This window comes from Chionomys nivalis, chromosome 24, assembly GCF_950005125.1.
Source record: "Chionomys nivalis chromosome 24, mChiNiv1.1, whole genome shotgun sequence".
Lineage (NCBI taxonomy): Eukaryota > Metazoa > Chordata > Mammalia > Rodentia > Cricetidae > Chionomys > Chionomys nivalis.
This window is the reverse complement of record NC_080109.1, coordinates 31597649-31621580: the sequence shown is the minus strand read 5'-3', so window position 1 is coordinate 31621580 and position 23932 is coordinate 31597649. Positions and strand designations below refer to the sequence as shown.

At 49.1% G+C, this 23932-nt stretch overlaps 1 protein-coding gene across 3 annotated transcripts in view; it reads left to right on the top strand.

The window, feature by feature from the left end:
• Nucleotides 1–23932, top strand: part of Jade1 (jade family PHD finger 1) — a 54220-nt gene that overhangs the window by 5428 nt on the left and 24860 nt on the right. For all 3 annotated transcript variants that reach the window (XM_057756912.1, XM_057756913.1, XM_057756914.1), the window contains exons 2-4: nucleotides 11366–11443; nucleotides 20840–20925; nucleotides 23498–23655. In XM_057756912.1, the coding sequence (XP_057612895.1) occupies nucleotides 11392–11443; nucleotides 20840–20925; nucleotides 23498–23655 (296 nt within the window). In that variant the 5' untranslated portion in view covers nucleotides 11366–11391. The remainder of the gene's footprint in view (nucleotides 1–11365; nucleotides 11444–20839; nucleotides 20926–23497; nucleotides 23656–23932) is intronic.

Genomic DNA, 23932 nt, shown 5'->3' with positions numbered 1-23932 from the left:
ACTGCCGTTTGGTCATGTCATTTCTTTTTCCCCTGTGCTGGGCATCGGACCCAAGGCCTTTGGAATGCTAGTAAGTACTCTACACGGAAACCTTCCCAGCCCCTGGTACCTTTATGTTTGTAGACTGTATCTTGGACTGAGATTTGGTTGAAAGCCTCTTGTCATTTCTCAGGCATTTTTCTGCACGAAGTTAGGTCTGTGAAGAAGGTGTTTGATTTTTTTTTTTTTGGGGGGGGCATAAATTGGTGTCACAGTTTGGGAGTTACTTTGCCTTCTAAATTCAGGCTTGGCCCTAGAGGCCCTTTGACCTGGCACCTGAATGTGACCCTAAAGTTCAGACACTTTAACACAAGACCTTGAGTGATTACTGGGGAAGTTTTACCCACCCAAGCAGCAGAAGTGAAAATACTAGACTTGGAGCGGAGAGCTTGGTCCTGGGGGAGGGGCTGCATCTTCATCTTTTGCTCCTGTATTGGCAGGTACTGTGCGGTCAGCAGACCAGGCTTGGTTTTTCTTGGGTGTTGGGGAAGAGCCCCTGGGCATCTTGTCTAAGCAGGTGTTCTGCCTCTGTGCTAAAACCACAGCCCCAAAACACCAACCACACTTCCTGTTACGCTTATTTGCCTTTTTGCTCTAGGCTCTTCAGGTGAAGGTGTAGTGGAGTGACTGACTGCTGAGGTGGAATTATTCTTAGATTACTTTTCAGTTTGGGTGCTGGGCAGGAACTCGGTCTCACACATACTAAACACTCGTCCCATCACTGAGCCATACTCCACCCTGCCCTTTAAGTTTCTTTTAAAACTTTAGGTTCTTTTTGGGCTATTTGCTGAGGAAATTAAAGCCATAGTTTGCTCTTGTTGAATGCACTCAGTTGGAGTAAACGCAACGATACTATACGTCGGATGTTTCCCGTGCTCGTGGTTCCCGTAACCGAGACAGTTTCTGTAGTTATTCAGAGTGAAGGTTTCGGGCAGTGCATCAAGTTGAGAAATACATTGTGTAGCTTTTATCTCCTCCCTTCTCCAGGGTAAAAGAGCAAGAAACGGAGACAGCTCAGCGGCTTCTTGAGGCTAAAGTGCCTGGTTTGCATCTGTTTAGCACATCATAGTACGCTCAGTTAGAGTTTAAATTTTCTTAATGACACAAGGTTTTCTTTCCTTGGGCTAGGGGGGCTGAAGGCTGTAACTTGTGGCCTCCAGAGTCTCCTGAAAGGGTCGGAAAAACATTTTTGTAAATTCTTTTAGGAACTCAAGATTCCTGTAAGCGGTTGAATTCTGGTGACTTTGTAGGCTTCTCTCTCGTCCTTCTGTTGTTGAATTGCTGTCTGAGTGCTTGCTTTTCTGTTCTTAACTGGAAAATCAGAGAAGCAGTTTGTTTTGGAGATGTTTTCCTTACAGAGGGCCTACTGGTTCTAAGCAGGCCTGCAGGGTTTGCCTTTGAGGGAGATGCATGGCATTTCTGGATGCCCCCTGGTTTGCAGCGGCTCACCATATCCTCTGGTTTGGTTTTTTTGCCTGTTTAGGTCCAGGGCTTCTGAAGGGCTGAGTATGTTGGATCCTTCATTCAATCTGTAAGCTCCCTGCCCAGGATCTGGTAATTGATTCCTCTAACCAGACATACCCCATGTTTATAGACACCACGCTGCCAGCCTGCTGCTTGATAGGGTCACGTGACAGCTACCGAGCAGCTCTGTGAACAGCACCTGGACAGCAGTTTGAATCTTGTTGTGTGTTTCTCCTTCACTGTTCAGCTGCCTGGAAACAATCCCTAATCCAAGCTCTATAACAGGCTGTTGACCTTTGCCTTACACTAAGACAGGTTCCCTGCCACCTCACACCCACAAAACCCTGAGTTTGGTTCCCAGAACCACATAAAGGGCTTTATAGTACTGTGCCTGTAATCTCAACACTTCAGAGGAGGCGGAGGCAGGGGCATTAGACAGTCAAGGTCATCTGAGGCTAGGGAGTTGGAGAGCATTCTGAGGTGCATGACAGTGCCTTAGAGAGGGAGTTGATTAGACTGAGGGTGGTCCTTCCTTTATCTGTCACCTGTCAATCAGTCCCCTGTTTACCCTTAATTGACTTCATTGTGTCATTTCAGACCGGAGTAATATTCCATTCCATAACATGGCATCAGTGTACTCAAAAGAGTGCTAGTTTTAGGCTCCTGTGTCCCTCTTGAGGGATGCTGTGTGCCTACATAGTCACCTGCGAGGATAAGGGGTCCCAAGTGAGCAGCGAGCATCTGATGAGATTCCTCTGGAGGGAGGCGGTGCCCGCTGCTCGGGGGCCGGCTTCCTGCGGTGGCTAGGGCTGTGGAGCTCCTGATGTACTCTTCCAGCTCCACCTTGTGTGCTCCGCTGTGTGGGATGGCAGTGGCCGTCACCTTACCTTAGCCTGCCAGGAGCCATGCTTCATTTGACAGATTGCTGTTTGGATATCTCGCTACTTGTCTGCTCCCTGAAAATGCAGTGTGGTTTCAGACTTCTAGGGAGGCCGTTGTTAGCTAGCAGTCCTTCAGGAATCTGGGAAGCCCAGGGTCCAGGGCCCAGGAGGAGGTGTACCCCCCAGCCCAGAAGGGGGCGTTTGTTTGGCTTGTGCCTTTGCTCTCATCCTGTGAGTTCTCTCTCTGTTGCACGCTCTTTCCGGGATTCTGTGTGCTCTCTTTCAAGTTGGGAGAGTGCACCCCATTTTTAATCTCTGGAGTTCAAGTCAGCTCTACAATTATAGCTTTACGGTTTCTTTTGGGAGCTTCCCTGTAGCTGTGTAGTTGCGAGAGAGGCCTTCTGCTTGAGCCTCATGCTTTGCAGACCTTCTGCGATGTTTTCCGACCATCTGATGTTTCTGTAGCCCATCACAGCGCCGCGTGCAATTGTGATGAAATGTTTGTTCTCACGTGGAACTTGCGGTGTGAAGTGCGTGTTTGCTAAATGTGCTGTCTGGGTCTTGGGACACACACTGCGAGTTTTTTTTGCTCCCTTTAGGACAGTGCTGTCAAGGCTTTCGGTGTCTTAACATCCTTAGTGGTAACTGATCGCATTTGACAGTCGGCTCTAATCAAGGACCAAAGATCCTCAAAGCAGCTGCATGTCAATCTGTGTGGCGTAATTGATGGTAGCTGTTTGAGCTTGGTTTCTGCAGAGGCTGCTTTGTGTGACCCCAGCAATAACATCTGTTGGAGCATTTAAAAATCTCGAAATTACCCCGTAGATCTCTTGCCTTATCCCACCAAGGGCCCAGGAGCGGGTTTGGAATCCTTCCCCACCCTTGGTTCCTTTATCCTTTGTCTAAAACGTCATTCGTTGATGATCTAGTGTGACCTATGTGTTAGAACCTGGTTCACAGACCTAGGCAGAATGGAGTGCTAACTTGAATGCTATGAAAAATAAATTTTTCTTCTGTGCTTTTCCTCCAGGACTTTTTGAGAGAAGCACATAGTGCCCAGTCTGAGGAAGGGTTTGTGTGCTTTCTGTCTAGAATGACTGGCCACCGCCCCCACCCCCTTCTCAGAACCACCATGACCCTTTCCCGATCTTCTGAAGTTGCCTTTGAGTATAAGGAATTGTATGTATCTCTTGCCCTTCTCCCTTATGCGTAAGTGGAAGGAACTCTTTCTTGGAATTTTTACACCCGTAGCTTGCCTGCTTTAAGTGTGTAGGTCACATCCTTCCATATGTGAGTAAGTCTTACAGGAAGGGATTTCCTGAAGCTGGAAGTAGGTCAGGGAAGATCAAGTTGAAGCCAGGGTGAAGATTGATGTTGTTCGGGTGTGAATCCATTTACTTTTGTGTTAAATGAAGTTAAAATACATCATGGCACCAAGGCCCCAGTGATCCACAATGCTTCTGTCACAGCTGCTCTTACTGAGTGCCCTCTACCCGCACCCCTTTAGTTTTGCTTGTATAGCCCAGGAGACCAACCTGGAACTCCACCTTAAGTAGCCCAGGCTGGCCTTGAACTCACATCTCCTTGTTTCAGCCTCCTTTCTTGGGCTGCTTTGGTTCTGAGTCTTAATTGAGTGCTCATTCATCGACCTTGGGGGCCGCAAGTGTCTTAGGTGTAAGCGTGATTGGATCGTTTGTGAACTGGCAAGTGGTTTGTCGTGGAGCACTCATTTATACGTTCTTCAAGATTCTCCCAGCTGCTTTTCTAATCTGAGTTCAAACTAATTGGTAAAGAACCCACGTGAGTTGGCGTTTACCGCTCCAGGGCGGTGTTAATGTTTGCATCACTAGATAAAAGAGTAGGTACCAGCTCAGTTGTCAAGAGTTCTTTTTTGGAGGACGTATTTATTGCTGACATTAACTCTATAGCAAGGCCCTGTAGTAGCTTGGGCAGCATTTTAAGTTTGGTATGTGACATGCATTTTAAAGAACTCATTTGTTTTGGTTGAAATACTTAGGTTGCAGTGACTGTAAGTTTAACTGGGGTCTAGCTAACTTCCTGATTGTTCCGGCTTCTGAACATTTTGGTTAAAACAGGAAATACGGTGTAAACTGTCAACACTGTATCAGACTGAGCATCCGGATTAATTTTGGCAATTTGGATATTTTATGCTCTTGATTTAAAAATTGAGATCAGATACCACTTGGGTTTCTTTTACATGAATTTGGGGACATGTAGACAGGTTTCATTGCACTTCTGGTTGCCTGGAAAGCTGTACAGAGCAGAACAGAAGAAGGTGACCTGGGGGGAGAACTTGAGGTAATCTTTTGGGGGCTCACTATTGCATCTTGAGAGTCGGTCGTCAAGTTAGACTGAAGTGTGTGATTGTGGCAGACAGAGTAGCTGACAAGATTTCGGGTTTGTGTAAGGTCACCGGGTGTCTGAAAGTCCATTCCTCAGGAGAGTACGTTTTAGTGGCAGAATGGAAGGACCCCAATAAGTTTCACACCAGCATACTAGGTGGTACTCCAGTTAAAGGTCGGCTGGATACCTCAGGTGAATAAGGCGTGCAAGCCGGTGAGCCTAGGCCACGGCCGTGTGTGGAAACTCGGCCGTTTGTCCAGGAGGTAATTTCAGTGCTGAACTGGGTGATAGGGTGACTAAAGAAGTGTGTGGAGGATTTAATTGAGTACCTTCTGGAACTTCTTGCCAGGGACATAAATAACAATGGAGACACAGTGCATAAAATTGATGCTTTGCGGAAAAAGGCAGTCTTTGCATATGAGCCATAATATAGTAAAATCACTGGGGTGTGATCCTTATTAGAGCCGTAGAGTTTATGGCTTGATAAATGGTCCTTGCTCGGTCCAGTCCTGGCTGGTTCTGTGAGTCCCTTTCCCAGGAGTAGTGTTGAATAAACACCCTCCACATTCTTAATCTTTGGTAAAATTCCTTCTGTTCTGTCCCCGGAGCCACCCTGCGGCCACTGAACTCAGTGACTTCGGTTCTTGGAGCTATTTTAGTGCAGGTTGATCATCTGCTGGTCTTTCGTTTCACTGCTTGGCAACTTCCTCAGTTCAAGCAAAACAAACACAAGCTTGAAGGTTTTGAGGGACCTTGCTCTTCTCTTAACCACACAGACAGTAGCGTCTGGGGTTGCCCCATCCAGGAATGCAGCCGTCCACAGCTGGTTCACGTTGTAATCTCATACTTGGTGAAGCTTTTGAGTTGATGTGTAGGTTTGACTGTGTTAGCCCACGTGACAGAGGGGATTGAGTGCTTGGTCCTCCAAGGAGATTGGTGCCCTGAGCGCCCACTGCAGCTGGGCGGTTGTCTTGGCTATGCATCTCACCTTGCAGAGAACAGAGATGCTGCATGGCTGCTTAGTGGTCCAGCCAGTTCTCCTTGCTCTCTAGGAAGCACCAGTGATGTTCTCACTGAAACCTGACTTCTCGCGCTCTCCCAGAAATGCCGATTCTAGTGCCCACTACCTAGCTTTAATCCAGCTGTTGTGTTCCCCACAGCAGTCGGACTCTCTGGGCTCCTGGACATCAAATCCCTTTAAGTCAGGCTTGGTGGCATTGTGGGCTGAAAATATAGTCACTATTCACCAGAAATTGTGATCTTCAGGGACACACTGGGGAACACAGAACACTATATGCTGATAGGCAGTTACTCTTTGACCTCTCAGTCCTTGTCAGCCTCTGTTGAAGGAAGAGATCTCGAGGGAGTGGGGGAGGAAAGGCCACTGGAATACATGTGTCATGAAAGCAGAAGTGGAGACTGGGAGGGAGGCCAGCAAGGGGGAGGCGGTTGGAGAGGGGAGAATAGAGCGAGAGGGGAGAAATAAGAACAGAGTATAATGGCCTAAGTGTGGAGGGCCCTAATGTAATCCATTACTCCGTGTGCTAATTTAAACTAGTGAAAACACCAACAGGTAGGTCGGGTGGTGGTGATGCACACCCTGAATCCCAGCAGAGGCAGGTGGATCTCTGTGAGCTCTTGGCCAGCCTGGTCTACAGAGACAGTTCCAGGAACAGTCAGGGCAACACAGGGAAACCCTGTCTTGAGAAACAAAACAAACAAATCCAGCAAATAGATGGAGGGATGGCTCATTGATTTAGAGCTCTGCTTTCGCCAGAGCACTCAGGTGTGGCAATTTTTGTTTGTGCTGTAACAAATAAAGCTTGCCTGCGGATCAGAGTGTGGAGCGAGCCACTAGTTAGATATAGAGTCCAGGCAGTGATGGCACGCACCTTTAATCCTAGCACTCAAGGGGCAGAGGCAGACGGATCTCTGTGAGTTCGAGGCCTCCGTGGGCTGCACTAGATTGATGCAATCTCACAGAGAAATAGAGCCAGGTGGGGTGGCTCACACCTTTAGTTCCAGTATTTAGGAGTCATGCACCTTTAATCCCAGCGCTAGGAAGGTGGAGACAGGAAGGGATATGGCTGGGCGGAGAGGAATATAAGGTGGGAAGCGACAGGGCATCAGTCTGAGGACTTGCAGAGACAGGATACCCCATTCGGTCTGAGGACTCAGAAGAGGTTAAGAACTAGTGGCTCCTCTGCTTCTCTGATCTTTCAGCTTTCACACCCTGATATCTGACTCCGTGTTTTTAAAAGACCAATTCGCAATCACACTACACACTATATCCAGGTTTATTTCCCAGATGTACACAGCTGCTCTAAAGTGCCTTTGACTTCAGTTCCAAGGGGATCTGACGCCCTCTTCTGGCCTCCTTGGGCACCAGACATACAAGCAGTGTGCAGACATACATGTAAGCAAGAGATCACACACAAAATAGAAATGGAGTCCTGCTCAGTCAGTTCAGTGACGGTCACCTGCCCTCGTGTTGGGCACTAACTGCAGCCTGGGCTTCTGCACTGATCTTACCAGGTTGGTTTAGCTAGACCACCTTCCCGAAGTTTCCTCAGAGGACTTCATCCTCACGCTTCCTTGTTCCTCAGTTGGGCTGTGTGCCGCTTTTGCCTTGGCTTCATCTGCCCTCACTGCAAGACTCTTGCTGTGGTCCCTTCACAGACTGTCAAGGATGAGTTCAAACCATGATAGTGGTTGAAGAGCGAATCCTTAATAGGGGAATTTGACAGAGTTACCCAATGTCAGTCAATAAAGTTTGGCAATCACATGTAAATAAGGAGTATCTAGAAGCTGTTGTGATGGCTTAATTGTTCTTCCAGAGGACCTTGGCTCGAGTTCCAGCACCCACTTGGTGGCTCACAGCCGCCTGTAACTCCAGTCCCAGGGGACCTCCTGTCCTCTCATGATGTCCTCAGGCACCAGGCATGCACGAGTGCACAGTCATCTATGTAGACAAAACACCCATACACACGCTAAGTGGAAAATAAGAAAAAAGGATTTCTTGTGTGGAGACGGTGTCCAAGGCTCATGGAGAGATGCTTTCTGGCTCTCTCACCTTGGTGTCTGTCCTAGGTTCACTGTTGAGCTTTAGGGTGCTGGGTTTCTGTTTGTGTTCATTCAGTAGGCCCAAAGCTCCCTGAAACCTCCCCGCCTGTTCAGGTCTTTGTGGGTGCTCACCGCCTGTTCAGGTCTTTGTGGGTGCTCACCGCCTGTTCAGGTCTCTGTGGGTGCCTCGCCTGCTGTTAGGTATCTAGGCTGCTTTCTCTGGAGTCTTGTGAGCTCTTTGAATTGGTTATCACTTAGCTCCCTACCATCTGTGTAGGTAGCCATCAGCCAGTGCTCCCGTGTCAGGGATGATGACCCAGACGCTCCTTCTTGCTCCGGCTCTTAGTGCTTGCCACATGCAGCCCCCTGTGTGTGTTGAAGATAGTAGCTCGGACTCTGAGTTTGTGATACAGTCAGTAACCCTGGGTGAGATAAATTAGCCTGATGTCAAGGATTAAGTACAGGAGGGGATTTTGCTGAACGTTAACCCCCACCCCAGGCAGAGCACACTGTTCTCAGCTCCCTTACTCAGGGTGGACAAGAGTGGGATGCATGAGAAGGAGAATACTAACTTGATTTGTACTTCCGAACATCGGTCTAGCTTGGAGCTTTCTCTGAAAGCCAGGAGGAAGGCATTTTGATGGGTTCTCTGAGCCGTTCCATGAACGGAAGTTGACTGTGTTGGCGAAGAAGGAGCAAGCACTACTACCTGGTTGGTTTGGCGTTCAGGTTCTCTGGGCCGTCTCAGGCTCTCAAGGGTCATCGTTCGTCTGCTGGGCTGTGTCTTGCTGTTACTTAATAAATCCCTCCTTTAAGTGGTAATTTTTTTCAATTTTTAGAAAATTCTTTCTGGGGTGGTTGTGGCGGCTCATGCCTTTTATCCCAGCACTCGAGGCAGAGGCAGAGGCAGAGGCAGGGAGATCTGTGAGTTCAAGACCAGCCTGGTCTACAGAGCGAGTTCCAGGATAGGCTCCAAAGCTACACAGAAACCCTGTGTTGAAAAACCAAAGAAAGAAAGAAAAAAAGGGAAATTCTTTCCACCGTCTTAGGCGTGGAGGAGCTGAAGCTGTTGTGGAAGATGAGGGGTGTTTCCTGTTGTCTCTGTGCCCCAGGGGAACATGGAGTGTGACTGTCAGCACAAGGGTGGCAGGGAAGACAGACATTTCAAGTGGGGATTGGGTTACAGGTATGGGGAGTTGTACGTGAACTATCTCTCTGGGGAGATGGAATGGGTGGATCTTGGTTGTGACTCACTGTCTCTGGAGGTGGCTTTACTGGTGTGTGTGACTGCACATGGGTGCCTTAGGGTTGTTCTAGGTTTTGGCGATAGAGTCTCTCACTGACTGGCCTGCCAGGGAGCTCCATGGGGTCTTCCTGTCTCTGCCCACAGTGTTTGGGATCACAAGTGAACCCTGCCTTTCCAAGTGACTTGTGGGTGTTGAAATTATGTTTGTGCTCCGAGCTCTTTACCAAAGTCCCCTTTAACTGGTGTAGAGAATCAGTGAGAAGACAAAAGCCCACAGACCTAAACTGGTGAATTTCTCTGGAGGAACATATAAAGTATAGCACTAAAGTTCAGGAATCCAAATATCTGAATGAACCCTGTGGGTCCATTCCAAAAAAAGCTACTGCCCTGTACCAGACTCAACACCCGCTCAGGGTCACTTGGTGGGAGCCTATGAATGGTTAGCAACAGAAGCTACAGGAATGAAGGCAAATAAACTGTGTGTGTGGGGGGGCGGTGTATGTCCCACTAAAAAAAGTGAAGAGTACCCCAAAGGCCTTAGATACGGAGATAATAAGCTATTGTGTTTTTCAAAGGTTTATTTTTAATTACGGGCCTGTGTGTGGGTGTTATGAGTGCAGGTGCCCAGAGAGGCTGGAGTCAGAGCTACAGATGACAGCGAGCAGCCCCTGGTGGGCCTGGGGACAAGTTCCGTCCTGTGCAGGAGCGGGACGCCCTTACTCACAGAGCTTCTCTCTGTTCTCTCGTGCTGTTCTTTAAGAGGGGCAACCGTGGTTAGATGACTGAATGGAGGGGAGGGGGTTTGGACTCTGAGGGGGACAAGCTGTGGGAAGATGGCCTTGACCTGCGAAACAGTGGTAACGGAGGATTGTGCATGAATAAGAACCGTTTCGTGGGACACTTTTATAAGTGGAATTTGCTTTACAAAAGGGAAATTTATATCTTGCAGTTGGTCAGGTAGGGCGAGGAGGACAACCCAGTTAAATCTTAGATGGAAGTGGCATATTTCAGTCCCCTGTAGTCTGGTGGTTTTCTGCCTCTCTGACTGCCCTTTCAGAGGTCTGTTCAGAGGAGAGCTTTAGGTTTTAGTAACCACCTCGCTGTGGGGCTGCGGCCGTCCACACTACTCCCCTTTGCTGTGTGTGGTGCTACGGCCGTCCCCACTACTCCTCTTCGCTGTGTGTTCGTTGGAAACAAACCTCATGCCACATCTGCCGGCCCAGCGAGGAGGGTTGGTTGGATGGGTGGGTGAAGGGCTGCCGTCCTTCTGGCTTGAAAAGTTCTCTCTTTTTTTCTTGGGGAGACATTGATCTGGCAGTAAGGTCAGGGCCCCACAAATGCCAAGACAACCAATAATTTTAGTTTGGAAAAGCCTTTTAGATTTTTCGGAAGAGTGTAGACTTCTCTGTAAAAGGTCATTGACCGTCCAGGTAGTTGCTGCCCACTGCCCTCTTTCATGCAGTCTGTATCTTTCTCATCTCAGATGTCCTGTAGGCCTTGATTGCCAGCTAGCTTGAGGGCTGGCTGGGTGGGCTGGGTTTTTCTTTTTGTGTGTGTGTCTGTGTGTGGTGTGTGTGTGTGCTACCTGATTTTTTAGTGGTTGAATTTGTTCATACTTGTTCTGACAAGACTTGGGCAATAAGGAGTGGGAGTTTCCCTTCCGGGGTGACCCTGGAGAGGTTACTGTGAAGGAGCAGAAGGGAGGTGTTTGGATTGGCGTTCCTGAAGCTTGTCGCCCCTTCCGGTTCTAGCTGTTGGAGATGGCACGTGTGTCTCCCCCGCTTACCCCGCTGATCCTTTCTAGAGCCACAGGTTGTTGCTTAGTTCATCTTAGCAGAATTTGGGGCTCATTTTTAACAGAATTTGCTAAAGAAGCCCAATCATGCCCAGTACATGGTATAAGCAAAGTGTGAGGTCCGGCCCCATCCCTGCCCCCCCAGTCTGCACACAGAGCATAGATCTGTCTGGGGAGACAGGCTGCTCCTTGCTGTGGACTGTTCTCTGCAGTGCTTGCTGCCAGGGCTGAGGAGACTCCTGAGTAGTTGTGATGTCTGGGGACTGTGGATGGAAGGGTGGCACCTCTGGGAGACCTGCCCACGTGTGGCTTTACCCCTCCCCCGACTCTTAACCTGGTCTGTTAATGATTTCAGCTAATTATGTGTCTTTGGTCTTTTCACTGTTTGCAATTCAAATGCTACTCGAGGCCCTGTGTTTGCTTTTGTTTGCAGCATCCTGGCTGCCATCTGAAGCACAACTTGATGATGGCGTGTTACCATCTTGGGTTAAGTGCTGTCTCATTGCTTTGCAGGCTGCCTGCTGTCTCCCGGGGAGATCATGAAACGAGGTCGCCTTCCCAGCAGCAGCGAGGATTCTGACGACAATGGCAGTAAGTCCTGCTTTGTTGTTCTTGGAGCCTACTAGGGTTTGGGTCAGTGTAAAACCATGATTTTTTAATATGATGCTTTAAATAGCCAAGGCCCTTTGCATATCAAGCAGGTCAGAGAAAGGCAAGGCCTGGAGAGAAACACATCTGAGTGTGCTGGAGCTGCAGGGCTGTAACCAGATCCTTGCCGGCAAGGTTGACTGCAGGCAGGCCTTCTGCAGGCTTCCTGTGTGCTATCCAGGGAGAAGAATTCAGTTCTGAGAGCCACTGGTGTGTCTGTTTTCATTAGACACCATTTATGGTGCCTCATGTTGCTCTCTATGAAGAGGAAACTTAATGGAAGCCAGGTAATTATTAACTAGCTCAACCTGCCCGGGGCTCCGAGGGCAGATGGAGGACTGCCACTGTGATGGGAGGGTACCAAGTCCAGGTTCTTCAGACATGGCACACGAGTCCCAATGGGACGGCGTTTAATACTGTCACTGTCTGCATCTCAGTTCTCTGGCAACCTCAGATTTTCACAGTGTAGCTGAGAACCAGGAGTCAGTTGGCTTCCAGGCAGTCAAAATAAATGTCACACAGTGTCTGTGTTGGGGAGCTAACAGTCTGACGAGAGACGCACTCCCTCAGACTGCAGAAGGGGATTCTGTACCTAACTCGGTATCTGCACTCCAGCCCATTAGCTTAGGTTTGACATTACACATTAAACTCTGGGAGCCTTGAAAGAAAACTTGCTGTACTGTGCGGCGGGAAGGGAGCCAGGCCTGCTTTCTAGGCACTTTGCCTCAGACGTTACGAACAGCTCTGATGTGCACACTGCTCTCATGGTGTGCTGTAGAAGTGGATTGTGGGGACTCCAGAGAGGGGATCTGGGAGGACCCAGGGAGGAGGCAGTGTCGGGCAGGTCCCAGGGACGAAACGTTGTGGGCAGCTAGGGCGGTTCGAATGCCTGCTGTCTCAGGCGGCAGGCATGAGCATGGTTGTGCTGCTGTGGGGGCCACGTGGACAGCCACGGAGAAGGTGGGAGGGCCACAGACCTGAGGCAGCCGTGCAGATTTCAGCTGTGTAGCTGTAGGAAGAACTGAGAGCGATGGCGCTGTGTAGGTGAGCTGTGCCCAGGTCTGACAGCTGGGCCAAGCAAGGGAGTTACTGTGAAGGGGAAGAGGGAATTGGAGGAAGGACATTGTCTCCAAAGGAGGGCTTTTCTCTTATTTCCTTGGGGCTATTGAGGTTCCCCTATAAGTGCAGGCCCGTAAGGCCCCCTGTGTGAGCTTGGGAACACCAAGCTGGGTGTGAGGCCCTTAACTTGAGCCTCAGCTCCTACTTCTACACTGTCAAAAGTTTGGTGTTCCTGTCTACTTTTGTATATGATTTTTGTCCTGAAACTTTTTTTTTTAAGTTGGTCTTTTTAAGTTTAGAAAATTTTCACCACAAGTGTGTCCAGGGCTGGCGAAGTGGTCGAGGCGCATGCTGCCAAGTTTGACATCCTGAGTTCCATAGTTCCATCACTGAGACCTGGGTGGAGAACCCATTCCGATAAGTTGTCCTCTGACCACACGTGTGTGGCAGGTGTGTATGCATTCATGTGTATACACACACACACACACACACACACATACACGCATACACACACACGATAAAATCATGTCCATTCCCAACTCAGACCTTGCCTGTGATGGGCCATTTCCTTTCTCCTACTATGCTCCTGTCTGTTCATTTGGGAGGTTAAGGTAGAATGCCATCCAAGCCCAGCTCTTGGCTGCACGTGGGAGTCTGCTGGTGGTTGTGGGGCATAGCAATGACAGTTGCTGGAATTCTTACCATGCAGTGGGGGTTCAGTATAGGACATACGGTAGCTGGTGGTGCTTTATGGCTGTCTGGTCAGGCATGGTGACTTGGTAATTATGGTCAGTTGTGAGAATGGTGAGCAGGTATTTCTGACTGAGTGCCAGGGCTCACGGCAGTATCTGCAGAGTTCAGCGCTGACTCTTGTCCCCTCCTTCCCTAGCAGCTAGTTCATGTGTAGCCCTATGCCGCTAAGTCCCTCATTGCACGGGGACCCTTCCCCTTGTACACACTCGGGGCTGGGGTGGTGGCGGGGCATCTTTTGCTCTTGCTCATCTTACGGTAGCTTTCTATGTCCTGAGTTTTGTTTACAACAGGGTCTGTTCAGTGGCCACCTCCCAGCCTCTCCAGCCTGCGGGCCTGACTGGGATTTTGGCAGGATGTCCAAGTGGAGGAGAGACAGCTGCAGACGTCAGCATGGGGCCACAGCACCAGCCACAGGCATAGCTGGGGCCTGCCGGCTTCTGAGTCTGGAGGCCATTGCTTTGTTTTCTGGCCTGGCCCAGGGGAAATAGCAGTGTGGTATTTACAGTTGGGGATGGATGGGCCTTTTCTGTGCCAGGTGCGAGCCCTCATCCGCTGTCTTCATGGTTGTTGGTCTTCCTCCAGCTGCCCTGGAGGCCCATCCCTGCAGTTGGATGGAAGAGTGCTCGGTGTTTGTAGGCACTGTCTGTAATTGCTGGGCTCTTGGGACTGGGTAGCACATCCAAAGTCTGAAGTTATACCCTGTGCCCGGGTGTGGCCTGGGGAAGCAAGCCCTTAACTTCCTGCTTCCACCCAGGGTCCTTGGCCCTTAGGAGAGTGGCAGAGGTGGGATTGGGGTCCACCAGTTAGTTTCGTTATTTCTAAAGATTTCATTTTATCTGCAGAGACTAATTAGAATAAAATATCCCTTTTTGGGCAGGAATATTATTGGTTGTCAGAGACTAATTATAGTTCTAATTTCTATCCTTACATATTTTCCCTCTATAAGTAGGAAAAATTAAATACTATGCAAGGACTGCTGTCAGGCCTGTGCTTTTCAGAAGGTGGGGATAGATTGGACAGTAGAGGTTGGCTGTAGGAACTGTGGCAGGCTAGGTCCTCTCCCAGCGTAGACAACAGGTTGCTCTGAGGCTGTCTGTGTAGTTTCGGTTGACAGTTTATGTGGCCATGGCTTTATTTGCCCAGGAGTGCAAACGTGCTAGGTCTGCATCCTGACGCTGTGACATTGACCCATGGCACTCTGTATTGCTGGACCTGTGTTACCTGTTGAGTTGTTTTCTTTCAAAGGGCAGAAGCGCATCTCGGACATGGAGAGACTCCATTGGGGTGGTGGGGAGGGCTTTCCTAGTCTGTGTTTTGTGGTGGCGTGAACACGGTCTCTGTTTCCAGAACCTTCCTTGCATAGTGTAATCTTTCCCTACCTTTTATTTTTAGTGGTGGTGGTAGGGCCTAGCCCAGAGCCGGAACAGCTTATTACACGCAACTGATCCAAAACTGGGAGGTGGCGTGCAGTATGCATTAGATTTACTCTTGAGGCTTTCCCGTTATGTTAGCTCCAGGGCAAGCTAGCAGGGCTATTTTTAATCTTTCAAAGGGGTGTGCTGGCGGTGTCTGGCAGGAGCAGAAGGGGCTTGGTGCTTGCATAGGCATGGCCTGCTGCCTGCTGTGATCTTGGAGCCTTTTGTAACTGTGCTAGCCCCAAATGCTCTCTGTCCTGGTGGAAGCTGGGGATAGTGAAAAAGACAGACTATTTCCCTTCCATTCTTTCAGTGTTTGAGATAGTGTGACAAAACTGTTTTGTCAATAGAGAGGACTTTTAGCTTTGGGTATCAATTACTTATCAGGGAGTGCCCATAATTTTAGACGCTGTTGCCAAGATCATTACTTGTTGCTGAAGGCAAGCAGAAAAGGGAACAAAAGTTTACTTATTATGTTTCTATTTTGAGACTGGGTCTCTTATGGCCCAGGCTGCCCTCGAATGACCTTGAACTCCTGATCCTCCTGACCCCACCTCCCCAGTGCTGTGCTGGTAGCAGTGAAGATGCCTGACGGAATCCTGTAGCTTGCCTTCAGCTATCAGCAGTTTGGATGTGAGCGCAGAGCCAAGCGCCGGCTCAGCGTGGTCACTGCCCGTTTTGGCAGAGGCCTGTCACAGTCTGCTGTAGCATGAGTTACCTATAGACTTTGAGGCTCCACTTTCTGCGCGACACGCCCCTTTCTGAAAGTATTTCATGCCGTAAGTGTTTAGTGAAGTATGTAGTGCTATTACTCCTACTAAGGTATTTGAGACTGGAGTTTGAGGGCTCACCCAAGTGGGCCTTGAACTTCAGGTCCTCCTGCTTTAGTCCTCTTCGTTTCTAGGACGGCAGCACCAGCACACCCAGCTCCTCAGCTGTCTTTGTGGGGAGTGTAATGGAGTATAGTGTCCTGATGATTCTTCCACTTCACACCCACCCTGGCGGGGGAGGGTGGCACAGGGGAGGTGCTGCTGTAATACTAGCCAGGTAGAGGCTTGAGTCCTTCTGACCTTCAGAATGTGCTGTGGATACACAGGCATTCTGCAGGAGAGCACCCACCTGCTTCTGAATGGCGTCTCTTTTTCTGGGAGCTCACAAACCTATGTATTCGGTCAGACAGGAGTGTGACCCTGCGCCTGCCATCTTCAGCTCCAGGTGTAGTTTCTATAGAACAACACCGATGACTCCCTGAACAAGATTTTAAGCAGAAAATTGATCTACTTTTCAAAAATCTGTTTACTGAGGATTTGCTGTGTGTGTGTGTATATGTGTGTGTGTATGTGCTTGAATGTGTGTGTGTACTGACTAGGTTGAACTCCTACAAACTCTGCCTCATGCTTGTGTATGCTCTGTAAAATACTGACTTGTCTTGAACAGGAAGGTCAGAAGGAAGCTGGAGCAGGGAGGTTCCCCTTGTTCACTGGGATCCCCATCCAAGTCTAGGATTTGTGTGGAAGGTGGCCAGAGTCTTTCTTCCTGAGAAGGGTGCTGTGTTAGTGGTGATGGCCCTTTCATAGTTTCCTGGTGGCTCATGTATGTCCAGCAAGCTGCACATATTTAAGTGTGTACCTTGAGAGGTTTGGCCATGTTTACACGTATTATGTCATCAAAATCTAAATAATCTGTACCTCCGACTCTGCACCAGGCAGCCGCTGATCTGTCAGGATGGATTAGTCCTCACCCCGACTTGCCGTCAGTGCGCTGTGCCTGTTCTGCTCGGGCTTCTTTCAGTGTACTTAATTTCAGTATTTATCCATGGCACACGAAGCAAGTGTTTCTCACCCATCTGTTTATAATGCGTTCCTTTTTGTTGCTGGCTAGTGTTTCATTGAAGGATTGTGTCATAATTTATCTTTTTAATTATGTATGGTGGTGGAGTTTTAGGTTGTTTCTGGGTTTATTTACTTTTATTTATTTATTTATTTTATTTATCTATTTTTGAGATCATAATAGTTTCCTCTTTCTCTTTTCTTTCTCCAAACCTTCCCATGTACCCCAGATCACCGCTGTCTTTCGAATCTGTGGCCTCCTTTTCTTCATTGCTGGTGTGTGTGTGTGTGTGTGTGTGTGTACATTTCTGAGTGTATAAACAATCTGCTCAGTCTCTGTAATACTGCCTTCCCTGATGTTTTCGGGCTGACCACTGCTGTAGGATAACCAGTGAGCTCCTCACTGGGGAAGAATTTACTGCTCCATGAACTCCTTTAGTTACCTGCAGACCTTTCTGTAAGGGTGAGGCCACATGGTCTCTCCCATCTACACTGGCATGTCTCTTGTCCTTGTTCAGCTCGTCCACGACAGTGTTCAGACTGTCATGTCTGACATAGGCCACAGCCTCAGCGCAAACTCCCTGGTCCTCTGGCTCTTACAGTCTCCCTGCCCTCTTTTCTACAGTGTCCCCGAGCCTTAGGTTCTGGAATTTTGTGGTAGATTTATCAGTTGGGATCAGGCTCAGCAAGTTTGCATTTGTGGTTTTCTGTAGCGGTCTGTCTGTTGCAAAGAGAAGTTCCCTTGATGAGGGCCTAGAACTAGTGGTTTTTTTAGTTGTAGTAAATGAACTACTGACAATATTATGTCAGTGATAATTTGAATTTAATTTTTTCCCAGTCTTCCCTTCTGCAAATAAGTTTTATAGGATATTATATTTCTTGTTCTCATTCTTGTATGATATTGATTAACACCAGGTAAAGTAAGAGGGTACCCTGGTTAATATGGGGTTCCAGGCTGGAGTTACTCCTGATTAATATGGGATACCAGGCGTGTAGCAGTCTTAGGTGTCTATTTTAATTTATTTTTTTATTTTGTTTGGTTTTTCGAGACAGGGTTTCTCTGTGGTTTTGGAGCCTGTCCTGGAACTAGCTCTTGTAGACCAGGCTGGTCTCGAACTCACAGAGATCCGCCTGCCTCTGCCTCCCAAGTGCTGGGATTAAAGGCGTGCGCCACCACTGCCCGGCTCGGGTGTTTATTTTAAAAGCAAATATGGTACAAGCAGATTTTCAAGATTTGCAGAGTTTCCTAGTGTTGTTGCATTCTGAGTCCACACAGTGACAAACTTCATGGAAGCCTGGACGGCTTGGGAATGGTATTGCCTTCCCAAGAAGACAGGAGCATGAGACCCGAGAGAGGACGGACGGATGCTGTGTTTCTGCTTCGGCTCTGGAATTCTCAGTACTCTTCCTGTCTTAGGGCCATGTTTAAAGTACAACAAAGAAATGATTCTTTCTTTTCGCTTTTGTTTTATTCCCGATGATAACTCTTTCCAGAGTTAAGCGAGGGCGCAGGCTGAGCTCAAGCACCTGCCCAGCACGTAGAGGTCCTGGGCTCCATCCCCAGCACCACCAGGAACAACGGAAGGGACCATCCCTTTCTGTCCATCTCTCGGACCTTTCTGGGGGTCCCATGCATACACGTACCCCTCTCTTACAGTCTGTGGACCTCCTGGAGTATGGCTTCCTAAACAGTGAATTGTGTTTTATTTGTATGGGTATTTTGTCTGTGTCCTATATGAATGAATGCCTGCCAGAAGAGGACTCGAAGTCCCTGGTACTGGAGTTTCAGATGGTTGTGACCCCATAACGTGGGTGCTGGGATTTGAGTCTGGGTCCTCTGCAAGAACATTCTTAGCCATCTCTCCAGCCCTTAAACAGTGAGCCGTAACCCCACAAGAAACTGAATATGGGGGTCATGAAACATTCGGCAACAGTAAGAGGTTTCTCAATGTGCAATGACAGAAAAAGAAAGGGAAAGAAAAAAGTTAAAATACTGATCAAAATGAAAAATGTAGATTTTCTGTGTTTCTGACATATCAAATATTCAACCAAAATTTAACTCTTTACATAAAATATAGGACATTCATTTTATTAGTGTGCAAATTTGCTTTTATCCATAAATATATTTAAAAATTATGTATGCTAATGGATGTTTTTAAGCTGAATTTTTTGGTTTATAGTTAGTAAATGTTTTGTTTTTTATGCCTATTTTATATGCCTGTATATAATTAGGGTTGAGGGTAGGAAGGTGTATGAACCCCTTTGCTAGAAGGAAGGCCCTGGTCCACAGAGAGTCTTCTGTGAACTTCAGAAACCACTTCTTTCTCTGTGATGACGAGCCTTAGAATTTCTGCAGGTTGGCCTCATTCCCAGTGTGGCGACACTATTTCCAGTGAGTGTGTGTGTGTGTTTGTTCCCATTCATTTTGAATGTAAGTACCATTATTGACTTGAATAAGTACCAGTGTTGAATCCATTACTGCTGTGGAGTTGGGACTGTGGCGTAGGGCCTGGAGATGCTAGGCAGGCCCTGGACGCTAGGCTACTCACCAGCCCTGCTTCTGCTCAACCAGAAGTAGCCACTGGAATGCCACAGAAGTGACAGCAGCTAGGTGACCCAGCCTTGAACTGGTACTCAGGGGTAGCTCAGAAATCTTCCTTGCCGGAGCCCACAATCCCTGTTAGCTGTCACCATTAAAACTGGATGAGAGGCACATGTGAAGGATCTGTCTGAGGCAGGCTCTGTGTCTGTCTGATAGATTCTGTGGCCGTCAGGGCTTGTGAGAAACAGGTAGTTTCACTGGGAAAATGGTGGCCTCCTTGGGCTTTTGCTTTTTAAAATTGTGGGGTTTTGTCAGTTTCTGTTCAGTGACCGCATGCTGTAGTTACAGACAGGAGGCTGAAATGAGTTATCAGCAAGTTAGGGCAAAAGTGAAGGTGCTTGGGGGCGCTGTGTCTGCTCCGGCTGCAGTTGTGTGCCCACGGAGCAGCAGCCATTGTGGTCGTCCACCTGACAGACAACAATGGCAGCGGGGGAGGGGCACTAGAGGAACAGAATGTTCTGAGGCCTTGGGAGGTTGGCTTATGACTTGGCTACTGATTGGCTGTGTTGTGAGCAGGAAGGAGGGGAATCCAGATGACTTGTAGATTTCTGACCTCAAGTAGAAAAGGTGGTGGACCCGTCTCAGGAGGGATTGAAGAGGCAGAAGTAGTTCAGGCGAAGTCTGGACTGGTTTTTATGTTGCGGAGTTGGCAGATGTCAGAATGACTGAGAAGTTGATGTCTGCTACCAGGGCTACCCTGGGTCTGCAGTGAGTCCAGGGGGACCTTAGTCTAAGAATGTAGCTCTCAGGCTCAGCCAGGTGTTCTGCTTAGAGACTCAGCTCCAGGAAGTAGAGAAACCAGAGAATAAGGACCCCAGGAAGAAAGGCAGTGTGGTAGAAGGGGTATTTTAGGCAGGAGGAGCTGCAGAGAAATTTCAGGTCCTGGGAGTGTTCAGTCTGCTCAGTCCGGGTGGCACTTAGGATACCTGAGTTTCCTGGTAAGAATATGTTGGAGGGGGTTGAGCATCTTCAGAGAGAGGCCCAGTAAGTGTGGAGGTTCTCTGCTTTTTAGGGAATGTGAGATTGCTGTGCCTTGTAGAGGCATACTTTCTTCTTTTAATGTTTTAGGCACGGCCTTGGGTCGAGCCCAGGGATCCTGCCATTAGATACTTGGCTGAAGACTTAGGGGGTGTTTTCTAGTTTATTATAGCAGTGTGGTACAGCCTCCACCCTTGAAGTATACTGTGCTTCTCTCTGTCTCTGTCTCTGTCTCTCTCTCTCTCTCTCTCCCCTGTACATGAAGTGGGTGGAGCAGCCTGTACACAGAAATCTAGTGTGACTGCCTTAGGCCTGACAGGAAGGAAGGAACTGTGTGAAAGCCAGGGGATGGCTTTGTAGGTTTGTCACTGGAGACACCCCAGTAACCGGCACAATTTCTTTCTCGTGTGCTCTGTGTGCATGTGTGTGAAGATATGTTTACTCATGTGGACAGATGTGGAGACCGGAGGTTGGTGAGGGAATGACTTCCTCTCTGTTTTCCACCTTACTTTGAGGGAAGGTCTTTGACTAGACCTGAAGCTAGATGGGCTGACTGGCCCTGCTTGCACACACCACCATGCCAGCCTTCCTTAGGGCGCTGGGGATCTGGACCAGGTCCTCACACTTACGCAGCTAGCACATCACCACTGAAACACTCATCCCGTGTGTGTGTGTGTTTAATGGTTTCTGTTTGTTTCCTTAGGCTTGTCCACCACGTGGTCCCAGCACTCTCGATCCCAGCATGGGAGGAGCTCCTGCTCTCGACATGAAGACCGAAAGCCTTCTGAGGTACTTTGGAATGCTTGCTTGCCTTGGTCATGGGTGCATGCAAACCTGCTGCCCTCATGCCTGCCTCATGATGTGCAGGTCTGGACGAGTTACTTGACCTCTGCCCCACTTTATACCCCGGGAAGATGGTGAGAAGCAGGTGTGTGTCTCATTGGAGTCTCCGGAGGAGTAAGTGGGCTAACACACGGAGGTGCATACATGCAGAACATGGGGCACATATGTAGTGTGCAGTGAATGTTAGCTCTTACTGTTAATTGTATTCTTTTTCCTTTCCCGTTCCATCTTTGCTGGCTCCCAACAACTTTTCCTCTGGCCAGGAGATGAGCGGGTTCAGCTGCTGCCAAGTCACGGCTGGCCTCAAGTTAGTCTGAACCATGAATTTGTGGCTTATTTGGCAACAACCCAACGTAATTCTGGAAGTTTTGTTCTGGGGATTATGCTTAAGGCTTTCCCCCACTTTCCCAGTTTGTTTCACGTTTTACATTTCCCTGGCACCCTACATTTCCTCGCTTAATATTTTTTTTTTGAGGTGCTTCCCCGCTGGCCTTAACTGTCTGGGCCCCTGTTGTCCTGAGCTGTTTTCTCTACACCCTTCACCAGGCTCAGTCAGGGTGTCAGCCTGTTGTGGGTTTTCAGGGGAAGCTGTGGGAAACTTCTTTGACATCGCACTGTTTGTGGGATGGCCTCAGTTGGCTTACAGCGTGATGGCCATGCAGTGACAGGTGTTCCTCGGAGGCCGTCTGACACTGGAGACCATGTTCAGGAGCAGAGGAGTTTGTTGGTGATGGAGTAATACCCCTACCACACAGTGGTGAAGACTAGTTCCAGGATGCTCTTCCGTGGTGGGTGGGTGTTCGAGATGCTGTGGGCCTGGTGTCAGTTTTGACATTCAGTGCCCACTGCATTTTCTTACGGCACCAGGATATCTCTGCTGCTGTAGTTTCTTGTCTTGTTAAATCCTGAGTTGCCGCTGTAACTGATACTGAGCCTTTTCAATGTCCATACTATCCTGCTGTCCCTTCAGCCTAGGAGTGTGACGGAGGCCTCTGAGTGGCAGGCACGGTACTCTGTCCTTGCCTGGTCAGTGTAAAATCCTGAGAGCAAAGTGCTTCCTATGCAAAGGTTTCCAGTTCCTCTGTCCTTCCTTGGTCTACTCTGGCACCCGAGCTTTGGGTCAGAGCCTCTCCTGGGTCTGTAGGAATAGAACTGCCCTTCTCGTCTCCTTCCTTGGTGTGTGATTTCCTTTCTTTGAGAGTTTGCTTGGTTTTTTCTTTGTATAGCCTAGCTGGACTCTGTTTTACCTGATTTGCTTTGTGAAGGTATAGACCCATGGGTATGACCCCGAAGGCCTTTTCCCTTGGGGTGGGGTGGCACTAACCTTAGCTCCAGGTCCAGGGGCTTTGTGTCTCATGGGACCTTATGTCCTGTGTGGTCTTTGTGGAAGGTACAGTCAGGCTCTTGCTTGATGGTCCTGCAGCAGGTAGGAGTGTCACCCTGGGGGCAGCCCAGTGTGGAAAATGACAGCCACTACCTCATGCTTTCATAAGACAAGGTTTATCAAAGAGATTGCCATCCTGCAAAGCCAGCTGGCCAACAATGTCAGCATGCTTAGCAGCACTAGAAAGCTTCCTGTCCCGAGTGAGGGAGTGATGGTTGGCTGTGTGCACGGAGGACAGCCTACAGATTCAGGCTCACGCTGCACTTGGTATATGGCGGGGCCTGCTCATGCCAAGCTGCTTCCTTGTGCAGCTCAGGTGCGTAGGCTGAGGAAAGACTGTGGGGGAAGAAGCTGTGTAGCCCTGGCTGCCAGGCAGGGTGTGCTGTGCTGTCTGACAACCTCGTAGATGTGAATGCCGAGTGCCCATGAGTCCGCAGAGGAGCAGAGGTGGGGGCTACCCTTCTTGCAGATCCTTTTCTCCGCCGTTTCTTCATGGTGAGTTGAGTGCTTTCATGGTAGATGGAGTCGTGCACCGAGTCCTGCTTGCAGGGAAGATAGGGTTCTGTCTCTCCAGATGCTGCTTCCTGGGTATAAGGTGTCATAGTGACCTGTTGTTCACTCCTAGATCTTTGCATTTCTGCCTGGGGTTAGCAAACGGGGCCCTTGCTCTCATCAGCCGTCTGCCCTAGATGCTAGCCCCTCAGGAGGAGGGCTGGTCAGCAGGCTAGTTTAGAAGATAGTGACCTCTACCAGGAGGTTCTAGGTTTCGCCTTTAGGTTAATTGGCTAGTGACATTTTGTTTGTAAACATGGGCTCCAAAGAGCACCCGTGGGTGACTTGTCATTGTTCCCTGAAGGATTTCCGGGAGCCTCTGTTCAGCGGCCCTTGGTGAATTGAGAGATCTTAAGAGAGGGGAATGGTTGGATTGATACAGTCACTGCTGCCTCAGCTTGTGTTGAATGAGGGAGCTGGCGAAGGAAAGGCGTGTCTGGGGAAGGGCTTCTGTAATAGGACCGACTTACTTTGCGTTGATACAATGACCTTGTTCTGGATAGCTCCATGGTTACCTTGCAGCTGCCAGTGCTCCGAAATGAATGCAGATATCAAATGCCAGTGTCCCCTCCTTCTTCCCAGGTGTTTAGGACTGACCTGATCACTGCCATGAAGCTACATGACTCCTACCAGCTGAACCCCGACGAGTACTACGTGCTGGCGGATCCCTGGAGACAGGAATGGGAGAAAGGAGTCCAGGTGCCTGTGAGCCCAGGGACCATCCCGCAGCCCGTGGCCAGGTAGACACATGCTTCCCTGTCCACCACTGCTTGCTCCTCTCAGCAACCAGGAGGCTGAGAGGAGACAGTCCCCGAGTCAGCGGTACAATGACACGAGGCGTGACAGGAGGTAGAAGTATAGGAGACGCAGTGCAGGCATTGAGGGTGGTGAGTCAGAGACCCCTGAGGCTCACAGGAGGTGCTGCTCTCTCGTGCTGGAGAGCAGAAGGTCCGAGGCATGTTAGGGAATACATTTCATGCGACTCAGAGTAGCCATGGGTGATTGCGTTTTAGGAGG